Source organism: Lipophrys pholis (assembly GCF_963383615.2).
Source record: "Lipophrys pholis genome assembly, chromosome: 2".
Lineage (NCBI taxonomy): Eukaryota > Metazoa > Chordata > Actinopteri > Blenniiformes > Blenniidae > Lipophrys > Lipophrys pholis.
Genome location: NC_137636.1, coordinates 32,079,974 through 32,091,383, shown reverse-complemented (window position 1 = coordinate 32,091,383; position 11,410 = coordinate 32,079,974). Strand labels below are relative to the sequence as shown.

The following is an 11,410-nucleotide window of genomic DNA, read 5'->3' as shown; positions in this document are numbered from 1 at the left end:
CAGACGTTTAACTGCTCACCACTGCCCCCTGCAGTAAAGGCAAAAAATAGGCCTAGAATAGTCATCGTTTTGGGGGTTTTTTTGTCGTTTTTTTTTATTTGAACAGTATATATACATAATAAGGTAGTTACAAAAAAAAGGATGAGAAACCTTACAACTCACAATAAGTTTTACATCTCAAACACATGGAAACACATGCAAGTAAAGAAAAAAGGTATACATTAGGGGAAAAAAGGAAAGAAAAGGCTGCTCAGGGTATAAATAAAGATCATATAAATCAAGCAAGACTGTACATCCGACACAGCTCTTGGATTTACTTGCTTTGGAATTTATGCTGTTCTTTAGATTGTCTATATAATTGGAGAACAAGGCTTTAAAAACAATTATCTTTGGACGCTGGTGTGTAAATTTAGTACAATGTATGTGAATTTGGCAAAAATAATTAAGATTGATAATATTTCTTTTTTTCTGGATTTATTTCATCAGTGTGTGAAAGACCAAATAGAATATGTTCAATTTAAATGAAGGATCAATTTTGGTGTTTAGAAAATAGAATAGTAATCGGAATAGTAATACCAATCTCAAGGATGACGTCACAAAATGTGGGGCCATGGCAAACTAACGCATTATTTTCAGTCATTTAAAACGGTTAACTCATTAAAAACAATTGTGTGTGTGTGTGTGTGTGTGTGTGTGTGTGTGTGTGTGTGTGTGTGTGTGTGTGTGTGTGTGTGTGTGTGTGTGTGTGTGTGTGTGTGTTACAGTATATTGTTACAACTTTGTTCATGTAATAAGTTCACAATTTTGGTTTTAAAAATATTGAAGTATTCAATATCTCAAAGTGTTGGACCTGTACTGGTTCTGTTGATATAAGAAAGATGTTTATTTATTTATTTATTTATTTATCCATCCATCCATCCATCCATCCATCCATCCATCCATCCATCCATCCATCCATCCATCCATTTTCTCCCGCTTATCCATTTTCGGGTCGCGGGGGTGGCAGTCTGAGCACCGTCACCCAGATCACATTGTACCGATTAAGAACTTTTCCTGCAGGTGGTGAGCCCACTTGAATTAATATATATTTATTTATTTATTTATTTATTTATTTATTTATTTATTTATTTATTTATTTATTTATTTATTTATTTATTTATTTATTTATTTGTTTGTTTGTTTGTTTGTTTGTTTGTTTGTTTGTTTGTTTGTTTGTTTATTTGTTTATTTGTTTATTTGTTTATATACGGTTTTTATTTATTTATTTTCGCTAAACTTAGAAAGAAACAATGTTCACTCAAAGACAAGAAAATGATGTTATATAAATAGTCTTTGAATTTAAATATACTCTCTGTGTGTTGAGTCTACATTCTACGGAAGAGTTTTAGGGCCACTGAAGAAGAAAAAAATTCGGAGGCAAAAAATAAATAAACCTTCATACACTTCAGAAAAAGTCGAAAATCAAAGTTGAGATTTTTTTTTTTCCACGGAGAGACGTCTATCCATCCCTCATCATTTGCCCGTAGATGTGAAATCACATTAAATCACTTAATTGTGACTATATCGGGTTGCTTACTGCTTATGGACGTGTGATTTTACACAGGATTTCCTTGATTAATAAGAACACATTTAAAACAGCACCCTGGGCAGGGCCTTTGTCCGTCATACTCGGCGAACTTCCGCGACAGAACAAGGCAGCAGGCTGCTCTGTCTCTGCAAAGTACTGATACTGATGATAACTGCACCGTGTTTATGAGCGAGATTCTGTCCTGAAGCATCTTTTCATCACTTCATTAAACCGCTTGCGATGCATTTTGAGGAAGCAGTCACACGCGCTGGCATGTGGATGGACGGACTTTGTAAAATAAATATTTTTCCACCGTGGAAAAAAAAATCTATTTTTAATTTTTTTTAGCCTCCGAATTTTTTTTTCTTTAGTGGCCCTAATACTCTTCCGAATAAAACTCTTAAACCCGTGGTTGTGTGACATTATATTCTCGCTGTGATGTCATCTGAAGGTGTCGTTACAGTGTTTGGCCGCTGGGTGTCAGCACCGATGGAAGGGACTACCTTACAGCTACACAGTAACGAACCGCAGAAGAAGATACGACGCCAGAGCAGGTTCTTCCTCCTCTGTGAGCAGAGTTTGTTTTTTTATTCATTTTTGGTCCCAGAAGAAGGTTTTAAGCGACATGTTCCGGGGGTTCGGGACGTGGCTGGGCCTGGAGAGCCCATCCGAGCCGAAGAAGTCGGATGACACGGAGGAGTTAGGCGAGAAAACGGAGGAAAAGGTGGTGGAGGCTCAGAACGAGGTAAACAAACAGCAGGACGGAGAGAAGGAGGAGGAAGAGGAGAAAGAGGAGGACAAAGACAAAGACAGAGGACTGGGAGGTGAGGACACGTAACACAACACACATTATAACACAAACCTGCTGCCTCAAGGCTCCAAGAAGTCACAGCTGATAAAGTCTGGAGATCCAGTCTGACAGCTTCTGCTGCGAGCAAGAAACCAAACAATCCTCACATTGAAACCGTCATTATGTCATCACTTCTTCATTAAAACTGTTGTTATGCTATCGCTTCTTAATTAAAACATCTCCTTATTTCATCACATCCTCATTCAAACTCTCATTTTACCATCCTATAATCATTAAAACTCTCATATCATCACTTCATTAAAACACTCATTTCATCACTTTTTCCATTAAAACTCATTATTTATTTGCATTTAGGCTAAAATATACAAAAATAAAAGAGTATCCTGTTCCGTCTTATTGAAAATACACAAGATATAAAAAAAATATACTGTCAAATTTCTGTACTAAGGTTATCGGGAAACAATTCCATCAAATTTCAGTGCACATAATCGTTTCCCTTTCATGTGTCTATTTTGTGAGTGGTCAGTGGGAAAACTAGAATATTCCTTAAATTATGGCTGAGAATCATGAGGAACGTGTCAGAAGTGTGAAAATCGTTTGAAAAAATGTTAAATTTGATGCACAATGTGAAAATTTTTTATTTTTTTTTTAAACTATCATGTGAAATAATTAGAAAATAGGAATATCTTGTACAGTGTCAGGAACATGGGAACGTCCCTTAGTGGGAATATTCAGAAGATGCAAACATCCTGTTCACAGAAATACACTGCTCCAAGAAAATAAAGGGAACACAAATAACACATCCTACAGCGCAATTAATGAAATATTGCAGTTGAAAGTCTTTATTCAATATATAGTAGAGTGCTTTGAGAACAAAATAACATCAAAATGATCAATGTAAATCAAAATGATTATCCCATGGAGGTCTGGATTTGGAATCATACTCAAAATAAAAGTGGAGAATCACATTGCAGGCTGATCCAGCATCAGTGAAAATTCCTCCAGACGAGTCAAAGTGAGGCTCAGTAGTGTGTGTGGCCTCCACCTGCCTGTATGACCTCCCTACAACGCCTGGGCATGCTTCTGATGAGGCGGCGGATGTTCTCCTGAGGGATCCCCTCCCAGACTTGGATCAAAGCATCAGTCAACTCCTGGACAGTCTGTGGTCAACGTGTGGTTGGTGGATGGAACCAGACATGATGTCCAGATGTGCTCAGTTGGATTGAGGTCTGGGGGACGGGCAGGCCAGTCCAGAGCATCAACACCTTCGTCATGGAGGAACTGTTGACACACTTCAGCCACATGAGGCCTGGCATTGTCCTGCACCAGAAGGAACCCAGGAACCACTGCATCAGCATCTGGTCTCACAATGGGTCTGAGGATCTAATCCTGGTACCTGATGGCAGTCAGGGTACCTCTGGCCAGCACATGGAGGGCTGTGGGCCATCTAAAGAAATGCCTTCCCACACCACTACGGACCGACCACCAAACCGCTCATGTTGGAGGATGTTGCTGCAGCAGAACGTTCAGCAGAACGTTCAGCAGAACGTTCAGTAGAACGTTCTCCACGGCGTCTCCAGACTGTCATGTCTGTCACATGTGCTCAGTGTGAACCTGCTCTCATCTGTCAGGACCACAGGGCGCCAATGGCCAATCTGCCAATATTGGTGTTCTCTGGGAAACGCCAATGGCCCTGCAGGGTGTTGGGCTGCCCCCCCCCCCCCCCCCCCCCTTGTGGACGTGGGCCCTCATAGCACCCTGGTGAATTCTGTTTCTGACAGTTTGAGCAGAAACATCACATTAGTGGCCTGCTGGAGGTCATCCTGCAGGGCTCTTGCAGCGCTCCTCCTGTTCCTCCTTGTACAAAGGAGGAGGTAGCGGTCCTGCTGCTGGCTTGTTGCCCTCCTACACCCCCCTCCACGTCTCCCGGTGTCCTAGCCTGTCTCCCTGTATGTCCCCCATACTCTGGACACTGTGCTGGGAGACACAGCAAACCTTCTCGCCACAGCTTGGATGAGCTGCACAACCTGAGCAACTTGTGTTGGTTGTAGACTCGCCTCATGCTGCCTGGAGGACTGAGAACACTAACAACATTCAAAAGTGACCAAAATATCAGCCAGAAACCAGGAGAACAGCGTAATGGTTTGTGGTCACCACCTTTCTAGGAGTTTTTCTTTCTAATTGTCTCTCATTTCCACATGTTGTCTGTTTCGTTTGCACAACAACAATTGATTCACAATTAGTGTTGCTTCCTGACTGGACGGGTTGATTTCACACCAGTGTGATTTACTTGGAGTTACATCGTGCTGTTTCGGGGTTCCCTTTAGTTTTTTGAGCAGTGTAGAAAATGATCATGTTCAATTCAGGTGTGCCTCGTCCAAAGGTAAACATTACCTGTAAATTCTCACCGGAAAGTCTTGTAAACCGACACTTGATGATTTGTGGAATTGAAGATGAGTAAACAGTGTGAAACTGGCTCCTACACTGACAGTAATACAGCAATCACACACACACACATAGTGTTTTGTTTTTCTCCTATACATTTTGTAATTATAGACATTAAGTTCAATCCAGAACGACAGGTAGAAACTTCCAGCACATCCACAGACGCGTCTTGAAGCATCTTGAAGCATTTTTATGCCTTAAATGATGAAAAGGTTTGTCAGTCAACAGAAGTGATTGTTTAGAGGAACAGGGACATTTATGTGCTTCTTTATATCGTTACATGCATAACAATCACCAGAAATACAAGAAACTCCCGGATAATCTTACCTAATTCATCAGAAGAAAATCCTATAAACATTTCACTGAAATTTACACAAAAAAAACCAAACAATATCATCCTGTCCAATGTAATCTAAAATATTAAGTGGATTTTGCTCACTCTGTATGTAAAACCCTGTAAGTAGCGAATGTGTGTCCATTAAATGTCAGATATTGGAGGAGAAATGATCAGGTCTTGTCTAAATTGTCACATAACCACACAATTACTACAGTAAATGAGGATGGGGTCAACACGAAGTCAAATTTAATGAAACGTGTTCGTCCCTCCCCAAAAAGCATTTCTCATAACTGTTGCATTCTGGGTGTTTTTGACAAACATATATATATATATATATATATATATATATATATGTATGTATGTATGTTTTCCTTGAAATCAGGAGCATTTTCTTGGTGGATTGGAGGGCCTTATGAGAGTGGAGCGACACTGACTTCATTAGTAACAAGGGTATTAATTCTTAACAAAATGAGAATATAATAAAGCAGTAAAGCTTCTCAGCAGAAGTTTTCCTTCAAATATTTCGTCAGTGAGTCGGAATAGATTTACTTTCTGCTCTACAAAGCTGCATTTGCTTGACTAACACAAAAGAGGCTGCCGTACATTTCCACGCTGTGATGCTGAGATGGACGTTTCCTCTCCAGACTACATCTTCAGCTTCGCCTCCAGCGCCACCAAGAAGATCTCGGAGTCGGTGGTGGAGACGGCTCAGACCATCAAGAAGACGGTGGAGGAGGGAAACATCGACGGCATCATCGACAAGGCAAGCAGCTCCACGCCGACACGCCCTGACCTTTGAACTTTACTCCTTTAACGTGTCTGTCTGTCTGTCTGTCTGTCTGCAGACGTTCCTCGGAGACTTCCAGAAGGAGCAAGAGAAGTTTGTCCAAGAGAAGAAGGCAAAGAAGTCGGGTAAGAAGTCAGACACAAGTTACATGAGACCGTTTTCACTATCCTGACACAGATACACACACAGATCTATAATTCTATCAAGACACAGTGAAAACTGATCTAGATTCTTCATCTTCATGGCCTGTGTCATCTTCCTCGCTTGCTCCTCCTTTTAGCTAATGTGTGTTCATACAGGTGAATCAGAGATTTTTCCCTTCATGACATCATGTGGAGAAATAACCCCTCCCTCTGGTAGTGGGTACTCACTACCAGAGGGGTACTCACTACCCCCCCCCCCCCCCCCCCCCCCCCCCCCCCCCCACACACACACACACACACACACACTGGGAGATGAAAACTTCTAGAGCTTACTGATATACTGAATGAATTTGGTGTAATATGAGAATAGCCTGACAGTTAGCGGGAGCTAGCGTTAGCTGCTTGACCGTAAAAAACATCTGACCAAACTAAGTCACGTATTCAGAAACACAATATTTTAAACTCACCATTTTTCACTAGTTTCTCCTTCTGAGTCAGATTCTGGTTCAAACCGGTTCAAGGACAGCGTTTATACGAGTCATAGCGATAAATCCACCGTAAACATTTGGACACTGTGCCGGTGTTTCGGATTAACTGGTTTCCCTGCGAAATGGTGACCGACTTCCTCGAGCCTCCATCGTTGCCGCTCGTAACGACATTTATAAGAATAAGACTCACAAAAGTTTTGACACTTAGAACCGTTGTTGTAAAAGCTGCTAAAAGGCTTTCGTCAGGACGGCTATGGATTTCTGTCAGATTTTTAACGTGACGCTAAAGGGTCACCAGTTAACAGGGAAACCAGTGAATCTGAAACACAGGAACGCTTCTCTTGACTGTGTGCTCTGCTGTGCAGAAGCTGCAGTTCCACCGTGGGTCGGTTACAACGAGGAGGAGACGATCCAGCAGCAGATCCTGGCTCTCTCTGCAGTAAGTGCACACGCCAACACTTCCTGTTTCTATCACTGTGTCTGCTCCTGACTTCTGACCTCTGACCTCTGCTGGGCAGGACAAGAGGAACTTCCTGCGGGACCCCCCCGCCGGGGTGCAGTTCCTCTTCGACATGGAGCAGATGTACCCGCTGGCTGCAGTGATGCTGGAGGAAGACGAGCTGCTGAACCGCATGCGCTTCGACCTCGTCCCCAAACAGTGGGTGCTGCTCTGACCTCTGACCTCTGACCCCTGACCCCTGACCCCTGACCCTTGACCGCTACCTGTCTGTGCGGCTGCTCATGGGTGTGTGTGTGTGTGTGTCGGCAGAGTGAAGGAGGAGGTGTTCTGGAGGAACTACTTCTACCGCGTGTCTCTGGTGAAGCAGTCGGCTCAGCTCACGGCGCTGGCGGCGCAGCAGCAGGACGGCGACCGGGGGAAGGAGGTTTCACCAGAAGACGTCGTCATCGCAGGTCGGTCGAGGGACGGCGGAGGTTTCAGGGTCTGAGTGACTCCCCGTTTACACCACAGCGTCTCACGTGAAAGCACAGCGTTTCTGCGTTTTCACTTCAGAAAAGTTCCTCGTTTAAATGACAACGTTTTCAAAAACTATGTCCGTTTCCCCGGCAACGGCTGGAAGAGTGAGAACAATGTAGTCAGCATGTTGGGGTTTGGGGATTGTTATTACGTTGACCGTCAAAATAAAACTACCAATTCCAGGAGTATACGGACTGGGAGTCATGACACGATGGAGGAAACTTTGTTTTTATAGTCCAGGTACTGAGCATGTGCACAACTACCAGCTACTACGACCGTGGTTTCAGAAAAATTGGTGCCGTTCACAAAACGCTTTTGCCCGTTTCGATAGAGACAGATTTGGAGGGTTTTCAAAAAGTTGCGTTTTCAGTGGCTCCGAGCGCCGTTGACGTGTGGACAAACACCCAAAATGCAGCAAAAGTTTTGTGTTTTCACTCCAAAACGTTGTGGCGTAAACGAGGCCTGAGGCTGCTCCTCTGACGTGACATAACGAGTGTGAACCTGTTGTTTGTTTGTTTGTTTGTAGACGTCAGGCCAGTAACTCCACCAGTTTGTATCGGAGACATACAGGAGGTGAGGAACCGGCATGATGTCATGAGTCACATTATGCAGACTAGTTACAGGTCAATACTGTTAAAATGAGATTACTCTCACCCGTGTGTGTGTGTGTGTGTGTGTGTGTGTGTGTGTGTGTGTGTGTGTGTGTGTGTGTGTGTGTGTGTGTGTGTGTGTGTGTGTGTGTGTGTGTGTGTGTGTGTGTGTGTGTGTGTGTGTGTGTGTGTGTGTGTGTGTGTGTGTGTGTGTGTGTGTGTGTGTGTGTGTGTGTGTGTGTGTGTGTGTGTGTGTGTGTGTGTGTGTGTGTGTGTGTGTGTGTGTGTGTGACTCTCAGCCACGTCAGGATGAGGAGGAGATATCAACGAGTCCCGGACTCTCTGAGTTCATCAGCTGACTTCGACTCTGCGGCCATCAACCAGGAGGACCTGAGGAACGAGATGAAGCAGCTGCTGGACCAGGAGGACGGAGAGCTTTCTGCTGACGGTGCGTCTAAACTCTATACCGCAGACATATCTGACGCCCGGATTGCACCGCACCCTTATCAAGTTAAAAACCCCAAACTGTGTTTTTGAGGGGCCGTTTACACAACGACGGCGCTGAGAGCCACTGAAAACACAAGTTTGTGGAAACGCTCCGACTCTCTCTGTAGAAGCAGGCGAAACGCAACCTTCATCGCTCTGCCTGCGTCTGTGGAAACGGCTGGACGACGTTATAGAATTTCGCCACTCTGGGACCCGTGTTAAAGAAATAAAACTTTATTGGGCTCGGTGTAGATGATCGGGGGGGAAAAAACGGTGCGTTCACGTGAAACAGCGTTCTTGTGTGGACGGGCCCTGAGACTGACTGTTCTTGACGTTAATACATAAACAGTAGAACCTGTGAGGAGCGGACACCCTGTACTGGGCGGACACGTCACATATTTAACTGTTAACACACCTTAATGAGAGACAACCTGCCTAACGTGGACAAATTTCAAGCTGAGCGACACCGAAACGTCCAAAATACTTGTGCTGGACCCCATTATCGGAACATTCAGGCCGCGGGTTCTACACGATCGCATCCATACTACACTCCTGGTTCACTTCCTTAACGTTCCGTAATGTATCGTGACAATCCCTCAAATATCTCCACTTCTCTGCCCGGCGTTTCTCCACCTTTCCTAAAGTAGTTTATGTTTCACCGCAGGAGGTCTGAGCCTCTGGCTCTTTATTTGCTTTTAAATTGTGATTGTTCAGACGGGGAGACGGAGGCTCTCCTCACACAAGCGTCCAGTCGGCTCTGGTGCATGCGCTTGCGGCGCGCACAGATCAGGCGGTCGACCGCAGAGGGTCGGAGCGGACCGTGGCGCACAGGGTGGAGGACGATTTTGACGCCACGCGTCCGCTGTGCGCACGAAGGTTTCACTTTCCATCACCAGCGGAGAACAATAAGGCCAAAACAGACCAAGAGGCTCCAATCTGGTCCCACCAAGCAAGGAGGTTATAAAGGATTTATAGAAGTTTTTTTGTGACATATATATATATATATTTAAAAGCACAAAACTGAACCAATACAAAGATGTAGATGTATATATTGGTTCAGTTTTGTGCTTTTAAATAACCAGAACATATTTGGTGTTTGGTTTGTTCAATATCAACTGGTCCTACAATTCCCTCCAAAGAGAGGACACCTGTCTTCAGGGGACACTTGCCCTTGGACGTAGAGCGTCCCTACATCAGAGGTGTTGTAGTACTCTGCTCGGTCTGCACGCAGGACTGTTATATCCCACATTTGACTGTAGAGGGCAGAAAAGCCCATTTTGGGTTTTGTGATCGTTTTAGTGTTCAAGGTCTCCTTTATTGATTGAAATGTTTATTATATATGTTGATATGAAAACTTCGAGAACTCCTGCACTAGTGCCCCAACGTGCTGACTACATAGTGTTTGATGGTTCTGCCGTCTCCTCCTCTTCCTCAGACGAGTCTGCCGACTGGGAGAAGGAGCTGCTGGAGGAGCTGGAGAACAGCGGCTTCATCCAGGTGAAGTCGGAGAAGGAGAAGGAGCTGGACCAGGAGGTGGAGGAGATGCTCCAGTCCATCGACGGCTAGACGAGACGACGAGCCGTCGGGCTTCAGACATCGATGACGAAGAGCGGCCATGACGCTGAGCAGAGATCAGGCTGGTCTGGGATTAATGATGAAGTGGTGGAGGTCCAGTTAGAGCGACGCTGTCAGCTGGAGGCAGCGTGTTGGTGAAGTCCTCCTCCATCACTCCTTCCTCTGTCCGTTAGGTTCACTCCTCTTCCTCCTCTTCTTCCTCCTCCTCCTCCTCCCCCTGCTGGAGGCTCCCATGTTTTATACGTCTCTTTGTTTTTACTGCTCTGTGGAAGGATGTACAGTCGAGTCTTAAATATAATCACGCTGAAGTTTCATGTAAAATGAAATCCGTGTAAATAAAGAGGGATGTAATACTGTCAGCTGTTTACTGGCAAACCTACTTTATACCACTCCAGCACGCACACACACACACACACACACACACAGTTTTCCTCCAGGATTTCTCTGTCCAGATTCTTTTTTCGTTCAGTTGCAACCAGTCATCCCGTTCCTGCAGCTGAAAAACACCCCCGTGGCATGATGCTGCCGCCGCCATGCTTCACTGTGGGGACTGTATTGGGCAGGTGATTCCACACATTCAGATTAGAATTAAATCCAAACAATTCAATCTTGGTTTCATCTGACCAGAGAATCTTATTTCTGGTCAATAATCTATTTAATAAAAATATTTTCTCCTCATCAGGTCTTAAAGTAGTCAATGTGATCTGTTTCAGCTCGGACTCTGCAGAACTTCCTCTGTGTTCATCAAATGGTTTTCAAAAATGCTTCTTGAATTCAAGGTTGAGTGAATAATAGTTTGACCACTAGATGGTGCCAGCAGACCAGAAATGCAGGAATAACGATCAGACACACTGACCACATGCATAGAGATCAGGTTGATAAGATGTTCATCACCACAGAGAATCTTTCATTTCCACTAAAATCACCAAGGAATCAGAAGTTAAACACTGAAAAAGTGTGTTGATGTTTCTGAATGAAGCCAAGAGGAAGCCTTAACACACACACACACACACACACACACACACACACACACACACACACACACACACACACACACATACATTCCGACTGTAATTCCGATGAAATCCATCCTCTCTCCCACTCTGATGACATCACTAGCTGCAGGTTTGGGTGAGGAGATGTGGACTCCAAAAAAATTATTTTATTGTTAAAGGGGAAACAAAAAATCAAAGTCCACCTGTTCA

At 44.2% G+C, this 11,410-nt stretch overlaps 1 protein-coding gene across 1 annotated transcript; it reads left to right on the top strand.

The window, feature by feature from the left end:
• Positions 1 to 2,100: 2,100 nt before the first annotated feature.
• Positions 2,101 to 10,196, top strand: LOC308106389 (synapse-associated protein 1-like; the record flags this gene model as incomplete). The annotated part of the gene is given in 10 exon segments (XM_080458087.1): positions 2,101 to 2,391; positions 5,805 to 5,923; positions 6,006 to 6,072; positions 6,944 to 7,017; positions 7,097 to 7,236; positions 7,348 to 7,490; positions 8,081 to 8,127; positions 8,444 to 8,499; positions 8,501 to 8,592; positions 10,066 to 10,196. Coding segments are annotated over 10 exon segments (1,068 nt in total). The 5' UTR covers positions 2,101 to 2,192.
• Between the last annotated feature and the right edge of the window lie 1,214 nt (positions 10,197 to 11,410).